Source organism: Falco biarmicus, chromosome 16 (genome assembly GCF_023638135.1).
Source record: "Falco biarmicus isolate bFalBia1 chromosome 16, bFalBia1.pri, whole genome shotgun sequence".
Classification (NCBI taxonomy): Eukaryota; Metazoa; Chordata; class Aves; order Falconiformes; family Falconidae; genus Falco; species Falco biarmicus.
Window position 1 is genome coordinate 7,091,631 of NC_079303.1, and position 17,967 is coordinate 7,109,597.

At 40.3% G+C, this 17,967-nt stretch overlaps 1 protein-coding gene across 2 annotated transcripts in view; it reads left to right on the forward strand.

Annotated features, from left to right (window-relative positions):
* MAGI3 (membrane associated guanylate kinase, WW and PDZ domain containing 3) overlaps positions 1-17,967 on the forward strand; it is a 73,286-nt gene that overhangs the window by 40,088 nt on the left and 15,231 nt on the right. For both annotated transcript variants that reach the window (XM_056361669.1, XM_056361667.1), the window contains exons 4-15: positions 1,384-1,593; positions 2,899-3,073; positions 3,925-4,004; positions 6,097-6,154; positions 7,175-7,269; positions 7,894-8,082; positions 9,551-10,159; positions 11,173-11,204; positions 12,822-12,975; positions 13,559-13,650; positions 15,802-15,994; positions 17,172-17,357. In XM_056361669.1, the coding sequence (XP_056217644.1) occupies positions 1,384-1,593; positions 2,899-3,073; positions 3,925-4,004; positions 6,097-6,154; positions 7,175-7,269; positions 7,894-8,082; positions 9,551-10,159; positions 11,173-11,204; positions 12,822-12,975; positions 13,559-13,650; positions 15,802-15,994; positions 17,172-17,357 (2,073 nt within the window). The remainder of the gene's footprint in view (positions 1-1,383; positions 1,594-2,898; positions 3,074-3,924; positions 4,005-6,096; positions 6,155-7,174; positions 7,270-7,893; positions 8,083-9,550; positions 10,160-11,172; positions 11,205-12,821; positions 12,976-13,558; positions 13,651-15,801; positions 15,995-17,171; positions 17,358-17,967) is intronic.

Sequence of the window (17,967 nt, forward strand, 5' to 3'; positions counted from 1 at the left end):
TCTCAAGTAACGATCACCTGGTTTCTACTGCTTTTTACTATTGAACGACTTGACACCGTGAACAGAACAAATTGCAAACATCTTGTGCTGCTTTTTAACCTAAGTTTATAAAATCTGAAATATGATCTGGCTAGATTTTTTTCAAATATATAGTTGTACTTGAAGTCAACTAAATTACGGCCAAATTTTCAGAAATGCTGAGCATGTGCAGCTTTCGTTGATGATCAACAGAATTTGAGATTATAAACCTGCCTGATTTTTACATCTGTTTAACATATATTTAATTCCAACATATGCATCAAGTGGATTTCTTTGGTAGTTGGTGGATTTACTGGCACTCGAATGAGTTTGGTTGATTCCACCCTCTTAAAAAAAAAAAGGGAAGAAAGAAAAAGAAAATGTCCAAAGTAGAAGATTCTGTGAAAGGCTTTGTACCTCCTTCTTTTACATGTCTCATGCTGTCTGTCAACGTCGTCCTGTCTGTGGAAATCTAAGCAAATTTAGACTAAACTGACACTTTTTTTTCCCCCTTAGCTCTCCTTTATCTGGCTGTCACCACTTTGAGCCTCGCCCTCACTTATATTTTCAGAAGGGTTTCTTACTTTTTTTTTTTTTAATGGTCAAAACCATATCCAGCACCAAAAGTTACCCCAGCAGGAATTCTGGGAAGCTCTCTTACTGTGTGCTCCATTCCCTAATAAAAGTCAGATGAGCAGTCAGGAGAGAGGTCAATTGCTGAAATTGTTTTCCGGAAAACAACAGATGATTCCCAGTCTTTGTGTTTTAGATTAAAATATTGAAGAAAAATATCTCTTCATTTTTCTCAAGCAGAGCTCATTTTTTAGATGAAGCTGTATTAACAGCATGTATTATCAGTAGAAAATAGTAGGATTGTAGTTTTAGAATCAATTATTTCTAAATGGTTTTATGTAAATAGATACTTCTGCACAAAATTAATTTGCTTTTTTACTTCAGAGTGTTTCTGTTGCTGCATAGTACTTTGTTAATCAGTTAATCAGTATATAAAGTAAGAACAATTGATTTTCACTGTTCTGCTTTTCTCAAGACTGTTCCCTAAGTCTCTTTGCCTGGAATTCACTAATGTTCCATAAAGTAGCAAATCTGTCTTTTGCTTTGAAAACATGTGGCAGGATAGAAATTTTGAATTAAACCTATTGTTTTCTGATGTCAGATAGCATCATTGGCAAATAGGTTTTGACTCTTGATCGATTTTTTGACAGTGCTTATGTCTTTTTTAAGAAGTTAAGTTACAGTTCAGGTCTTTCACCAAAAACATGTTACATAGGCAATAAAACATTCACTGCCGGTACTTTCTGCAAGTGTCAGTGCTTTAGCAATCTTGATTTTCTGTCTCACTGTCAGGTAATTTTTACGGTACTCCAAAGCCTCCAGCGGAGCCCAGCCCCTTTCAGCCTGATCCCGTGGATCAAGTTCTTTTTGACAATGATTTTGATACCGAATCACAGAGGAAAAGAACCACATCTGTCAGCAAAATGCAAAGGATGGACAGCGCTCTCCCTGAAGAGGAGGAAGAGGAGGAAAAGGAAGCAGTTAATGGCAGCGGAGGGATAGGTTGGTTGACAAGGGGAGAAATTCCCTGAAGTATGGTATGAATGGATAAGAAGCATACAAATAACGCTCATGCTTGCTTGAACTGCTTCCTTAGTTTTGGTAAAGTTTGAAGGCAGTTTTCTATTCAGACTGGTGTTTTTACTCAATTTTGAAATTATCTTTTAAGAAGAAACAGCTGTTCTTCCAGCCAGATGTGCAATTGCATCATAAAATGCACTGCTCAGTAAAGAACATGTAGTGCTGGGTATCTGCCAGTTACATGAGGAGGAAGGAAAAATTTATCCACTCTTCAAGTAACAGAATCCTTTGCAGAGTATAATTCATACCCTGTACATGTTATTGTTTAATTTTGAGGAGATTACTGTATTTGTATGCAGGAGATTTTAGTCAAGCTGTTGGTTTAAGGGGCAACGCTAGCTCATACTGTAAAATTTTCAGATTATTTTGGTTAAGGAACTGTTGCACAGCCTGAAACTGCCTGAAGGGGAGTTTCTGGAGAGAAATAAAGCAGAGTGCATGAGGACTGGACCAGTGTCCGGTTGGACCTTTCAAAGGTTGGCAGGATGCCCTTTTCCTTCCGCTGTCACAGTTACTCATCTTGAGGGGGAGGAACTGATGGCAGAGAGAAATGTCACATTGCATTTGCAGATGATCCTGTCTGTGTGTTTAAGACAGACTTGTATTGACTAGACCTGACCTAAACTTGCTAGCTTCAGGGCTGACAACACCACAGCACAGAGCGGCGAGGTGACCGGGCTGCTGGTTAGGTGAAGGTCGCAGATGTTGTTGTGTGATGAAAGATACTGAGCGTAACCTCAGGACTGAAGGGTGGAGGCTTGCATTGAAAGTTTCCTGTGGGGATTTTTGGGAGCTTTTTCTTGTGCCTTGCAGGAGGGTGGTGTGTGTTTTATTGGCACTTTAGGTCTTCTCTACATTTCATTCTGGTGCTTTGAGGAATATTAGTAGGATTGGGGGGGTGGGGGGGTATGGTATTACAAACACTGTTCTGTATGTAAGAGCAGCAACAAAGTGTAGTCAACTTGGTTTTCTGCCAGCATTGATTTTTTCAGAGTAGGCTCAGACACATGATACGAGGTTAATTCTGTTTGGCAGGGGAAGAGCAGAGTTCAGTGTTTTCATGTCAGCTTTTCAAAGTTCACAGCTGAAAAAAAAAAGGTGGAAAAATGCACATCACACATGGGGCAGTGTTTGACATCCACTCGTAGCCAGATTAAGAGGGTGGTTCTTTGTGAGAAACAACATAAACATCTGACAAATAGTAACACTTTCCCTGAACAACTGCAGAAAACAAAGAAAAACATTCAGATTCTCCTGACTGGATGAAACCTGTTCCCAGCTACAACCAGACAAGCAGCTCCATGGACTTCAGAAATTACTTGTTGAGGGATGAAACCCTGGAACCACTGCCCAAGAACTGGGAGATGGCCTACACCGACACTGGCATGATCTACTTCATTGAGTGAGTAGACTGGCAGTGTGGAGGGGTTGCTGTGCCCTTCGCAGGAGAGAAGTGCTGATGGGTGGCAGTCTAGGAAGCTGCCTGCTGCTCTTATACCTCTCTTCTGCTGCTCTTACTGCTTCTGTTTCTCTATGAAATTTAATATATTCCTGCTGTTAGATTCCTTACTGCTGGTCATCTATGTTGTACACTTAGTACGATTGCCGTCACACAGGAAAGCCTTGTGGTTCCACATGCAGCGTCAGTTTGTAATGCGAGTTTTGTACCTCACAAAATACGAAGCTGGCTGGGTATTGCTAAGGGAGGTATAACATCATATAAACCTTCTCTATGTCAAATTCCTCTGAAATCTGAGAGCTTGTTTATTCTTTCTTCAATGCTTGTGTTCCTTGGCTGGGAATGCATGCTGAAAAGTACAAATAGCACAGATTAAAGCCCAGGATAGGAAAGTAGCTCGTATGTGCACATGTGGAACAGCCTCATTTATAAGCTGTAAGGCAAAAATGCAGCGGAAACCTTACTGAGAGTTAATCATAAGAGGCTAAAAATATTTTTTCCTTTCAGGTAGAAACAACTGCTGTTCCCACATGAGCTCTCGGGGTCAGGGGAGAGTGTTTATACCCCTAACATTTCACATCTGTCATGGAGAGTCTCCAGTGCAGTGGTACCTCTGAGCATCATTGTTGCCTTTCTTTAGCATTTTATGGTGTGACTAGGGCGCAAATAGAGGTTATATTATCTAAAAGCTACAGTCTTCCCATGGTAGTAAATATTTAAAAGTAAAAGTAAAGCAAAATTTCTTCAGTCTGAGGGAGTTCTCTTCTTTTAATGGCATATGTTCTGCTCTACAGTCATAACACCAAGACAACCACATGGCTTGATCCACGGCTCTGTAAGAAGGCCAAAGCTCCTGAAGACTGTGAAGATGGAGGTGAGATATTCAGAATTAATTTTGCACCTGTGACTGGTAAATGTCTTGAGTTTATCCCAGCTGGATACAATCCATTATTGCTGTGGTAAAGCTTCTTCCTGGTACACGTGACTGGAGCAGGCAGGGTAGTGCTGAGTGTCCCCAGTTTGGTGGCGATAGGAGTTTGCATAAGACTGGGAAGGTCCACATTGTATTTTCTCTGGAGTAGTAGAATCTGACTGAATCATGGGTTTAGCTGCATTCGTGAGAAGAGAATGAGATAACTTTGTTCCAGTTACTATCATTGCTAAGGAGAAAGCTGGATACCTTAGTGATGATCTCAGTGGAAATGGTTGTGCAGGTAGAATATAGCAGGAGGAAGAGGTCCATAAGTATATTAGAATATAGGAATAATAAAGAAGATGCAGCATTATACCTGTTGCCGATCATACCTTTTGCATGTGACATGATGATATAATATTTGAATGCATAAGTAGAGGGAACAATCTGACTCCCTTCAACTCTTCATGCTGTTGCTTCAAGAGTTACAGGTCTTGTTTCGGCTAGAAAAGAGTACCAAATAGCTCTGTCTTCAGCAAATGCCTGACATTACAAAAGATGAGGCAGACTCGGAATAGTCTGTCGTCTTCCTAAATTGCACAGCAACCGTGTATTCATAATGAAGCCAGCTGGAGCAATGGACGCATACTGCTACTTATTAAACATATGTGCAGCTCACCACAGGATAAAAAGAGCACTTTAAACAGATAGATGTAGGATATCCGAATGAACAACATTTAAATGAATAGACCCACTGGGTCTTTTGTCAAACCCTGTGGAGTAATGCTGTTATTAATAATTGGTAATGCTGTCATATGTTAGGAAAATTCCTGTTACTGTCAAACTTAGGGCAGCCTCAAACAAGATTACATAGCAATTTTACCCCTAAAATGGCTAGCTACCTGAGTGTGTCCATTATTCTAATATTTAAATTTCCATAGTCAAGATAACTAGAACAGTAAATCTAGAATAATTGGACCTTTGTGTTACCTGCTTATCACCTTCAGTCAATTACGATCTGCTGCTAGGCACCATCTTACCAGATTCTGAATTTGCCATAAAAAGGAGCTTTTCACACGTAACTTCCAGTACCTATATCAAACAGGTGATTTTTTTTTTATTTTAGACCCCTAATGTAGGGATGTCCAAGGCAGCCCAAGCCCGAGCCACTGTCGGCTAGCTTGGTGTGGCTGCAGGAGCCGGCAGGCTGCAGCAGCACAGAACCACATTTCATCTTCTTGGCAGGCTAGACAGTCTGTGCTGAATTTGATGCAGCCAGACCTAAACACGTGCTGGTATTTTTGGGGTGTCTCACTGTATTGTAAACATCAGGGTGAAATAGCCTACTATGGAGGGGGCTGTCTTCTTACTTATCACGTATGGCTTATATAGTTCTAACTCTATGAAGATTTCTTGGGTTGACTGAAAACTGAAACATTGTCAGAGTACAGTGAGATATCCTGATGTTATTGAGAGAATAATTAAAGATGGCATTACTTGTGCCAGGTGGTCTGAAACAGAAAGTACAAGAGGAATGGAGATGCAGAGTTTTACAAGCTTGAGATATGATACTGCAAGGCATTTATAGCTCTCTTTTGTGGTGTATTTGGGGGCAGAAGCAGTGTGACCATATTAATAATTGTATAGCTTAGAAAGTTGACAGCTATCAAATCACATTCATAGTTTATAATTAGATTAATTTTAAATAATGTATTTTTCTTCCTCCTTTATAGGTTCTTCCTCTCTAAATAGGTTAGTTTGTATCTTGTCTTTAAGTTTATTATATGTTTAAAGTGGTGTGCTTTTGTTGAATACAAGTCTCTGCATCTGGTGAAACAAAGTGAGAATTACAGGGCTTCACGTTCCTGGGAACAGGCTGATACCCTTTCGTCGGAAGGACCAGCCTCCAGCAAATGAAGGGAATAAAAAAGGACCTGTATTTTCCTTATATTTTTCATGAGTCTGTAATCTGTCCTCTCATTCCTTCATAAGAGCTTTGATACTTGCAGATAGTTTTCCACTGTAACAGAAAATTTGGTCTTTCTGATTGCAGAACTTCCTTATGGATGGGAAAAAATAGAAGACCCTCAATATGGAACATACTATGTTGAGTAAGTGCTAATTATTAATTTGACATAGTTATAAATTGAGCAGAAAATAATGAAGCGTTTGATATGCAGTACGTATAGGTTGTAATGCAGTGCGAGTATTAAACATATCCAGTAGAAACAATTCTAGAGGCAGTGAACACATGGTGCACACTGCTGAAGCACTGGCATGTGGGAAGATCCATGGTGTGACTGTACTGACTTCTTGAAGTGTATTTCATTTGGGGAGGGAAGCAAGCAGCAACCAAAGTAATTTATTAATGGGAGTGAGCTGATGTCATTTTTCTTAGCTGTAACAAAAATGGGGTCACTTGATTTAAGAGTGGTACCTGATAACTGTAAAAGAGCAAAATCAATTTATCTCTCATAGCTGTCTCCAAAAAGCCAAGTAAATAACTACTAAACTGCTGCCAGAGCTCTTTTGAATCTTCTTCAGGTCAGAGTAAAGGAAATCTCTCTAACCATGGGGAAGAAAATCAGTAGAGTTGAAAATGTTAGTTTCAGAGAGCTAGCTAACAATTTTTTGACTTTGGAAAACTGACACAGATATTTAAATTCTGCTCAGACTTACTGGGTTTTTTTCCACTCTGCTCTACTGCTTTAATATCTACTAGTAAAAAGGTGAGTTTGTAAGCATTATAGGTAGATGGAAGAAACACATAGGGTCAAGAGAAAAAGCAGGTTTTCTCAGTTCTAGATTATTACAACCTTTTGAAAATTTGCAGAGTAGAGTGAAGGTATACTCTACCTAATAATTGCGGGAAGTAAAATTGTATTGGCTCTTAAAGTAAATCAAGTTGCTGAAAGAACAAAAATGCTTTCAGTATTGATCATGATAGTTTATTGTTCATTCCTCCAGAGATTTTTTGAGATAATAAATTATATATTTTGATTTTGATTATATATATAATTTGAGATAATAAAAAATAGTATTTGTAGATGTATCTTTTGTGGTTGTTTTTGCTGTGAAATAGGCAGAATGCTTTCTGCTGAAATCCTGATCTACCTTTTGTATGTCTACAGTCATATTAACCAGAAAACTCAGTTTGAAAACCCAGTATTGGAAGCCAAAAGGAAAAAACAACTAGGACAGACTGATGTTGGCCCTTCAAAATCAGGTATCACTGAATATTGTGTTCTTTGTCACTAATATCTTTATCTGCAAGTATGCATCATAAGTAACCGATTTTGGAATTCATCAAGGCATTAGTCTTGTCTTTTCACTGGATGTTGTGGTGTTGCCCTCCCGAATCTGTAGGGTTTTTGAACGATTCTTTTTTTGAACGTTAAATTGAACTGCGATCCTTAAGACTACTTTAAACACATTTTGATCGTTCTGAAGCTGTTTGTCGTAAGCAGCTTTTGAATATGGGGGAAGTTAGAAGAGCCAGCTGGAAGATGCAGGTAAAACCACACCTTGAATCTTTTCATCTGCTTTAAGCTTGATATTCAAGGGTTAGAGTGTAAACCTGGGGATTATTGGTGGGAGCTTTAGCTCCAGCTCTGCTGTAATCTGTACTATGGTCTTGAAAAAGCTCTTCAACTTCTCCATTCACTTAACTCAGCCATGAAATGAGTGTAACGGCATCGTTTGCTTTACTCCATAACAGTGCTGCAGAGGTTAGCCAATGCTAACCACACAAATCATTATCCTTTATGACACCTTAAAAAACAAACAAAAAACTTAGCAAAGCTAACCGTGGTTTCCTACCTTCGTATGTCTTTGTTCCATAATTCAAAAGGACCAGAGAAGTCATTCTTCACTAGAGATCCATCCCAGCTTACAGGTGCACTTATACGGACCTCACTGAAAAAAAGTACAATGGGATTTGGCTTTACAATCATTGGAGGAGACAGACCTGATGAGTTTCTGCAGGTGAAGAACGTGTTAAAAGATGGACCCGCTGCACAAGATGGGAGAATTGCACCAGGTCAAGTATTACTTCTCTGAACTTGCACTTCCTGTGGTGCTTTTAGAGAGCACAGCTTCTGAAGCACGAGAGGTTGGATGACTTCATCCACTGACTGAATATGAACACCTCACTAAATGAAATAGTTTTCAAATTTGTGAAAGATCTGTGCAGAGCAGTGGCAGAAAAGGAAAAGAAGCAATGTTGTAGATACAAATCTACTTTGAGTATGCTTCTGAAGATGTCAGTGGTTCTGCTTTAGCCTAAGACTTTTGGTTTCCGGGTTGTTTACAGAATGGTTTTTTTTGTTGTTGCCTTTCTATATGTCAAGTAAAAATGGTGCGTTTGAAACCTGGTCTGTATTTTGCCTTGTTGCTGCCACAAAGCATAATACCAAATATTAAAATTGCAAAAAACCTGCAGCAGGAATGAGCAAGCCAAGCTATATGAACTGGACAAGTGAGGAAACAAGAGAGATGAATGTACCTGCAATCCATGAAGAATTGCACGCTTTTTCATTGTTATTATACCTTTAACTGTTACCTATAAAATTATTGTAATCTGGTTTACATACTAGAAAAGGCAAAATGCTTCTTTACATATCACATAAACTCTTTACTCTTCAGATAAGAAGAGTAATAAGAGTTCATGCTTCCGATTCATTATCTAATACTATTTACTTATGAAATGAAACAATTCCCTGTTTTGTTGCCGACCTATTGTTTGAACTTGTTTGTATGTAGTGCATTTTCCTCCTCTGTAAAAATAATGATCCTGCAGTATTGTGTGGTGGTGCACACGTGTTTGTGTGAAAAGATACGTACCTATTCCTGCTGTAGTTCATGTAATAAGAGAGTTACTGTCTTACTGATGCCCAGGCATTTAAATGGTAAAGGCGGTTTGCTTGCTGGGAATATTGTATCACACGTGCAAAGTTTCATGGTCAAAATGATGTAAATTATGAAACAAGGTTTCAGGATCTGAAGCCTACTTCCACTTCATTTTGAAAATAGATGCTTAGCCGTGTGGTGCAACAGTGTAAGAGTATAGGATGTGTGTGGGCGCAATCCTAGCTTAAGTTCAACCAGTCCTAAAATAAACATAGGACCACTCCCCCCAAAATCTGATTTATTCTGGATTGAATTTAGGATGCTGTACAACATGAATTAAAGTAGAAGACATCTGCTTGCAGTAGTGTGCGTGCACTGCTTCATCTCCTGTGACTGTACAGTATCATTTTTTAAATCTGCTGCAGATTAAACTTTATATATTTAGCACACTGTGTTCTGAGATGAAATGGATAAAATGCAAAGAGGAAAACCTTTATGCTTTCTGGCAACGTCGAGCCAAAAGGTAACAGCACAGCCACTGCTCATTGTTAGTTTTGAAAACTGCACAGTGATTTTCTCCAGTTATGCCTTTGTTCTGAGTCCAGGTGTGGATGGTTTCGTTTCTGTTTTTGACACTGTTGAAATTTCTTTTGTAACAGGTGATGTCATTGTAGACATAAATGGAAGCTGTGTCCTTGGCCATACCCATGCAGATGTTGTCCAGATGTTTCAGCTCGTTCCCGTCAATCAGTATGTGAACATGACTTTGTGTCGTGGTTATCCTCTTCCTGACGACAATGAAGACCCTGTGATAGATATAGTGACAGCTACACCTATTATCAACGGACCACCTGTGACTAAAGGAGATGTTTGTGTGACCAGCCAAGATCTAATAGCTGGAGCAGTTGTGTTGGACCAGAATGGAAAAATGGGCCCCATGTTGGTCAATGGTCGTCTGAACGGCCCTTCCATGGATACAACTGAACAGAGGATCTCTCTTGCATCTTCAGGAGGCTCTCAGCCAGAGCTGGTCACCATTCCCCTAGTCAAAGGCCCTAAAGGCTTTGGGTTTGCCATTGCAGACAGTCCTACAGGGCAGAAGGTGAAAATGATTTTAGACAGCCAGTGGTGTCAAGGCCTTCAGAAAGGGGACGTAATCAAGGAGATTTGCCATCAGAACGTACAGAGCTTGACACATCTGCAGGTGGTGGAGGTACTGAAGCAGTTTCCAGTAGGAGCAGAAGTGCCACTGCTTATCTTAAGAGGAGGTACATATGTACATTTACAGTTGTCAAGTATGGTTATATGCATTTTAAGAGTCCCTTTTTAGTGTGATAGCTAAATCGTGTCCAGTCTTGGCAGCCAAGTAGCAGCTTATTATTCAGCTGTTATGTTCTAGGTTGAATTTATATGCCTGAGTATTTGGGGTGAGAGCATGTTGCTAAGGTTGGGTTTTTTCAAAAATTTTATTACGATATGTTTATGCACTGTCTCTTCCAAGTGTCTGGGGAGTGCTAAAGCAAAAATGCAGTCTCTAGCATAATACAAAGCATATGATGGACAGAGTTTTCCAAGGCTCTCCAAATGTATTCCAGTAACTGTAGCTGTAATGGATAGGTGATTACAGGAGATGGGAAGAAGCATCAGCAGTGATGTGGAGCTGACCACTGGAAATACCAGAAAAATGTCAGTTTTGCATTTGCATATTTATACCTTTTCATTGACTGTCAGTCATGGACCAGAATGCATCTTCTCCCCAAAAGCTGACTAGTAGGTAGTGTGTGTTTGCCAGAAGGAGCTGAAAGAATTATGAACCAATATGTGGCTGCTTAGTGTCATTTTAAGATTTTACTGTAGCCCTGAGAGTGTCACTTCAAACAGTCATCCACACCTGCAAAAATCTCCAGGTCTTTTTCTATATAAATGCTACTATTCCTTAATCAGCTAAGGAAATAATTGGATTTCTTTGGTAGCAAGTGAAATTCTTCCAGACAAATTCATAGTCCCTGTATCCAATGAACTGATGTGTGATTTCGTTGACCAGTGTCTAGCAAAAAAAGAAATAGATATTTTTCAGTGTTGTACAGGCTAGCAGTTCTAATTTAAGACTTCTCTGAAGTGGTGTGTTTGGCCAACTGAACATTCACTTTGCCATTTAAAAGAAGAGTGAATAAGCAGTTATTATTTTCAGCACAGGAGGAGCTGATTACATTGCCTTAATGCTGTTTAAGCTTTTGGTGACCTAGCATTGAAATTGCTTTCTGTGTTGTGTTTTCTTCAGGTCCACCCTCACCTACTAAAACTGCCAAAGGGGTGAGTATTAGTGATGTACTTAAATTTGATTCTGTTGGAGAATATTCAGGGGGGGTTTGGTTGCAAACCAAATGTAAATATGGTCTACTTAACACAAAGGATTCCTTTGAGTTATTTGATGGAGGCGATGGATGTCTCCCTTACTGTTGAAGAATCAAGAACACAGCAAAGACCTTGTGGGACAATAGGTGTAGTACTGTTGATTTGTCATTATTTTAAATATGACATTACCACTTAGGTTTGATCGTTATTTCCTTTTTTTGCACTGTACTTGAAATTGCTATCTGCATGCATGCTTCGACCTGCTTTTTGCAATCTCATCTCCTCTGGATTTTAGTCCCTGCGATAATCTGTAAGATGATTTGGCAAAACCATGTCTGCTTAGCTGGCACAGATTCTTTGTCTTAAGGAACTACTGTCAGAGTACCCATTAAAAGGGAAACAAAATACAGTATCTTTTTTTTTTTTTTTTTTTACATTGCTAATTGCCTGTATTAAAGTGAAATGGGATTTGTGAAGGAAGTTTATATTCCATATATTTCTCAGTCCTCACACAGATTTAATGGACTGGTTAGCGCTCCCTTCTCAAAATGCTTGCTTATCTTTGAATCCATATTTTCAGGAAGTCTCTATGGGGCTGTACATTCCTAGTCTGATACCCATTATTCTTGGAAGTTTGATCCGTTGGGGTATCTTTAATATACATTAGCTCAGTAAAGAATCCTTGGGCTTAATAAAATACCCTCTGATTTGATATGCTGATAGTAATGCATATTTTTGTCATGAGTGCTTCTTTTATGAGTTAGGCTAGCTGGTGAACAGACTGTTTCTTTAAAAATGTTTCTTGTACAGAACAAATGATTGCATTTTAGGAAAACCCAATTACCAGAATGTAGATGTGGCTTTTTCTATCTTTGTCCTGCTGTTTGAATATTCAAGTCTTATCCCAGCAATGAGATAATATGAGCACACAAGTTCAGTGTGCTTCATACAAGTGCACTCAATAAGATTTTCAGATTCTGTTCCTTGCAAGCATGCAGTTGTCCACACTAAATAAATCAGTGCATAAATCTCTGCAGTTCGCGGATGCAGGCCTCGTTAGTGTGGTTCCTGTGTCAGTGCACTCTGCGCAGGCACGTAAAAATGCTTCGGACTTGGGTACTGGTGTTCTAGCACATGTTCAGTAGCAACTTCCCATGGAGCACTTGATGTTCAGTGGCATTAAGTAGCATGGCAAAACAATTCAGTTAAAAAGGGTAAGTTCTTGTGTTTATAAACATTTAAGTGTCAAACTGCTAAATGGCTTGGGGGAGTTTTCTTCCACTCTTTGTAAAAGGGTGTATCTAGCCTGGAGAAGAGAGGGGTCTGGGAAGACCTCAGAGCAGCTTTCAAGTGCCTAAAGGGGCCGACAAGAGTGCTGGAGAGGGGCTTTTTACAAGAGCATGTAGTGACAGGACAAGGAGGAATGGCTTTAAACTGAAAGAGGGGAGATTTAGATTAGGCAGAAGGAAGACTGCATCTTCTGCATGATGTTTGTGGTTTCTGGGCATACAAGCCCACAAGTCCAGTTATGCTTTTGATCTAATAGGGATTTTGTGGGGGTGTGGTCTGTTTCAGAAAGACAAGCAGGACAGTTCAGGGAGTTTGGAAGCTGTCAGTGATCCCATCCCACAGCCGATGCCATTTCCACCCACTGCTGTACGACCAGGCTCTCCTAAACTGGACCCTTCAGAAGTCTACCTGAAGTCTAAGACTATGTATGAGGACAAACGTGAGTATATCAACTTCCACTTCGAAATACTCAATTACTAAGGAACTTTTTCTTTGTCATATGTGTAGTAAAACTGTTTGACTTTCTTATCAAATTTGTTAACCTGATGTAGATAAAACATTTCAAGGAATTTGTAATTCATACAGAGATGAGAAAACTGTGGAACAGCTTTTTTTTTTTAAAAAAAAAACAACATCATACAAAACCCCAGTTAATCATAGAAATGATCTCAGGGATGATCCAGTTCTCAAGTGAACTGAAGTAGACCTGACCAATTCAGAATTTATAGAAGGTAGCTCTGAGTTGTATTATAGACTGGCTTTTATCTTGGGCCACCGTACAAATACAACTGTGATCTCTCCTTTGGCATTTGTCAATCTATCCTTTCCTTTTTCAGCCTTTTCTTGAAAATTTACTTTTTGATTTTGGAAAGAGAACATCACTGCAGATTTGACTGAGTTATGTACTGTATTTCTGGTTACTGTGTTCTGTCAGTAAAAAGAGTCAGAATGACCATCAAAGCATAATCTTCCAATAATCAAAGATAGCTCCTTACATGTTTTGAAATGTTGCTTTGTCTTAGCTCCAAACACAAGAGATTTGGATGTTTTCCTGCGAAAACAAGAGTCAGGCTTTGGTTTCCGTGTGCTTGGAGGGGATGGACCAGACCAGCCTGTAAGTGAAACTGTTTACCTACGTGTTATCTTCCAGTATTACTGTTAGAATGACTCCTGCTCTGTCATCCTCATTTCCCTCTCATTCTAAACAGTTCAGTGATGGTAAAATGGATCAGTTTGGTAACTGCCTTATAAAGATCACAACTGATTCAGATTAACTTTCTTTTCTTCCTCTTCATGGCTGACTTTAATCTGCGAGGCTCCTGGGCCCTTTCTGCTGTCTGTCTTTGGCAGCAGTTTTCTTAGTCAGGCTGGTAATACTGATGGTGTTTCTGTAGTTGTTGCTGTGTCTCAGGAGCCCTCATAAGGGCAGCAGTGCTACCCAGCCTTTGCCCATTTCCACCTGATCCCGATGGTGGCCTTGGCACAATATGTGCCCTGGTAATGCCCAGTGTGCCGTGCACATTGGCATGGCCCAGAGAGCAGATGACTGGAAGGAAGCGGCTGCTTACCCTGCAAAAACTCCATGAGGCTGTTCTTTTGAGTGCAGCCCAGTGAAACAAGGCAAGATTTGGGATTGTGTCACAACCCTTTCCCCCACCTCTCTTGCTGAATTTTTAAAAATGCATTTTGTTCTGTCAGTCAGTGTGGTTCCTGGTGGATTCATCTTAAGGAGACAAGCACAGCCTTTCATACATTCTTTCAGGCTTTTATTAGCCTTGTGTTTTTCTCTCTCATCTCAGAAAATACAAAATGTGGTACTTCAGGATTTTCATGAGAAGCTTGAAGCAGAACCAATTAAGACTGGCTTCCTTCTGCAAATGGATCTTGGTATTGTTTTGCATTGTAACTGGCATCAAAATGTAGCTCTGATGTTTGTACAGGGGGAAGAATACTAGTTAGGGTCTGGCTTCTTTTAACCTGGTCAGTGACTAGAGTTCAGTTATGATTTTAAGTTGTCAGTGTAGCCATGTTTCCTAGCCTCAGCCTGCAGAGCCGTTGCAGTTGGACTGGGGTAACACTGCTTGAGAGGTAATTGCCGAGGAATGGTGGAGTTGGAGGCAGATGGGCAAATGCCAGTGTGGAAACCCCAGGGTAGTCTGTTCCTCTGACAGCAGGCTTTAGGAGACTTTCCTCTATTTCCAAAAATGCAGAAGTTTTTCTCTGGGAAGAAGTGCTAAGAACTTGCACTGTATGTCAGGGGCTGTTTCTTCAGCTGTCAAGTTAAGAGGAAAAGCTTTTGGAATTAGATACTCATAGATTGTTTTCTGACTACAGTTAAGGAATATGGGTTTTTCCATTCACAGCTGTGATTGCATTTTTTTTCCCCCCTAACATGCATTTAAAGAAAAGGAGGAGCACAAGCAAAGAATTTTACTTCTGTTGCACTTCATAGCATGTGTGGTGTTTTGTTTCCATAACAGCCATAGCTGTTGGCAAGCGTCAAGCTAATGTCATGAATGCTGTGCACAGATGATCTGCCCACCATTGCTTAACCTCCAGCAAATAGCAAATACCGGCGTGATTACTCTTAATCTTTCATTTAACTTGAATGTGATTCTAGCATACAAAATAGTTTGTGGTGTTCTTATCTGTTACATTTAGTAGCACTTTATGAGGTGGGGGTAGACAAAATGGATAAGGGGAGTGCAGCTGTTTGAATTCATTATCTAATCACCAAAAGCTATGCACTGAAAAAAATTCAAATGTGGAACTGTCTGAGCAGCTTTTCAGAAGTAAATCTGAGTTCTTTCAAAAGCTGTTACTTCTTCCGCACTCTGGCCTAGTCTTGGTTTAAAAAAAACGGAGTAAGTAGAATGAATGACAGAGGTTTTTGTTTCAGTAATGTCTGGGAAATCATGTATGTGTAGTAAATACACAGTGTACTACTTATGTCAAGAGTTGGGCTTTTTGACAAAATAACAAATATACTCAAGAGATAGTGATGCTTCCAGAATAAGGATTAAAAATACCCCAAAACTTTATTTACTTGAATGCTTTGAGACCCCAAATTGTATCCATTGAGTCACCTTGTGCAAAGTACGCTTGCTGCCTGTGTTTCTGCTAGAATTAGATGCTCAAATGATCTTTAAAAATATCTTCCCAGAAGCTCTCATGTGTCTGGATTCACCTGGATTCTCCAACCATTACGTGTTTTGATGAGTTCATGTTCTGCTGTTCAAACCCCCTGACTCTGCTCTGCTGACAGATTTATATTGGAGCCATAATCCCGCTGGGAGCAGCAGAAAAAGACGGCAGGCTTCGAGCTGCAGATGAGCTGATGTGTATTGATGGAGTCCCGGTTAAGGGGAAGTCACACAAACAAGTTTTGGACTTAATGACCAGTGCTGCACGGAATGGTCAGGTGCTGCTCACAGTCCGGAGGAAGATCTTCTTTGGTGGTATGTGTCTGTTCCAGAGAGGGTACTCTACATTTTTGTAATCAAATCAAATAAAGCCGCTCTGAAACTTATCAATTATTGCACTAGAGCTGAGCAATCTGAGATTCAGGAAGGTCAGCTGTAATTCTGAGTAAGTGGAGAAAAGCAGAATGTAATAAGCTGATGCTTCGGTTCTTGCTGGGTTGCACTGTTTGCACAGGTAAGGCTCTGAAAATTATGATGGCAGTGCTGTTTTATTCAAACTTTTTTGCAGATATTAGTTAGAACAGCCACTGATACTATGCAAATTGAGTAATAACACAATCTCTTTTCTGTACAACATGCTATGTTCTTAAGTCTTTGGGCATCTGTGTGTAGCAAGAATAAGTGCATTCAAACCAGAGATGATTCAGGGCAGCATCTTGTGATTCTGCAGTTTTAGCTCAGTGTCCAGATCAGCAGTGTACAGAAGATTATTGTCCTTCACTTGATGCTGATCATGTGAGTGACAGCTGGGGTGGGGTTCAGGAGAACTGGTAACAATCTTCTGTTCTGATGAGCAGTCAGTATTGCTTTTCCATTGCCTTATTCAACCACTAATTCTGAGTATATACAGGTAAAAGGAAAAAGTATTTTTAAGATCAATTCTCAGTTTCTTTAAAATGCCTTCTGATAAGGCAATCAGGACCAAGAGTTTGTAGGATTCCTAAAAGAAAGCCTGGCTTCAGTCTTTTAAACTGCCTTTTAAAAAATGTTTCCATTGTTCCAAGTAAACAGTTGTTCCTCAGTTAAGATAGCAATAGATCTGGTTTGTAGCTGGATTTCTGCCATAGATCTTGTACTTGGAGCACACAGAAAAGCCACGATGGTTTGGTTTTTTACTATAAAAAGGCATCAGATCGCTCTGATAAAGTCTGTGCACGCAGTGCCAAGTCTGTTTGGCTGTGTGCAACCAGTGTGCAGCAGACTTGCCTTCTGTAACTGTGCATGCCTGTGTAGGGCTCTGGACCTTTGAATGCTCTATTCTGTGTCTGATTTCTGTATTAACTATATCGTTAATGAACTCGCCTCCTACTTTCCCAGGCAGATGGGTGTTTCCTCATGCTGGCACTGACACTAAGATGCAGAGTTTTGCTGTAGTTGCTTGGTAAAACAGCAGTATTGGGTTTTTCTTACTTGTTTGTCTGTTACCTGCAAGGGGAAAAGCCACAGGAGGAGGAGGAATCGCAGCCTGTCTTGATGCAAAACGGCTCTCCCCGACTGAATCGGGTAGAGTTTGCAAACCAGCAGTCCCCAGAGGTCTATGATGTCCGTCTGCAGCGGAAGGAGAACGAAGGATTTGGCTTTGTCATCCTCACCTCAAAGAACAAACCTCCTCCTGGGGGTAAGTGCCATGTTCTGGCAGCATTGTTGCTGCCTGGCCTCACTGCGTGGTGCTTGTACCAAAGCTGCTGCTGGCACTAGCAGGCGTGAGCAGGGCCGTGGCTTCTTCGGGGATTTCTCTGTCTTTGTTGTGCTGGTCTTACCTGCACAGCACTCTGTGTAGATACAGTCACCTCTCACTGTTTCACAGCCCAGCCAGCTGAGGCTCGGTCTGTCTGGCTGCTTCTTTATGCTCTTTTTCACTCAACTGTGACGTAAGTGGGGGGCAGGGGGAAAGTATTATCACCGGCAGCGAGCCCGTACACAGGAGTGTGCACTTGTCACAGGACAGTCTTGCAGACGTGGATAGTTGTCAGGCTGTGGTGGTGATGCCTGTTCTCACACTGCATTAATTCATAGGCATTTTAATGGAAATATAGTTTCAACTTTGGCTTTATGTTACCTGATTGGGTAGCATTTCTTATTTTGGGGATCTGAGAAAGCAGAGACTGCAGTACCTGGAAGAAAGCAATGAAGTTGTAACTGTCAGGCAGGGTGTTTGTCTAGAAAGATCATCAAAATGAAAAAGTAGCATGCTCTGGCATTACAGTTCTGATATATGGACATGGCCT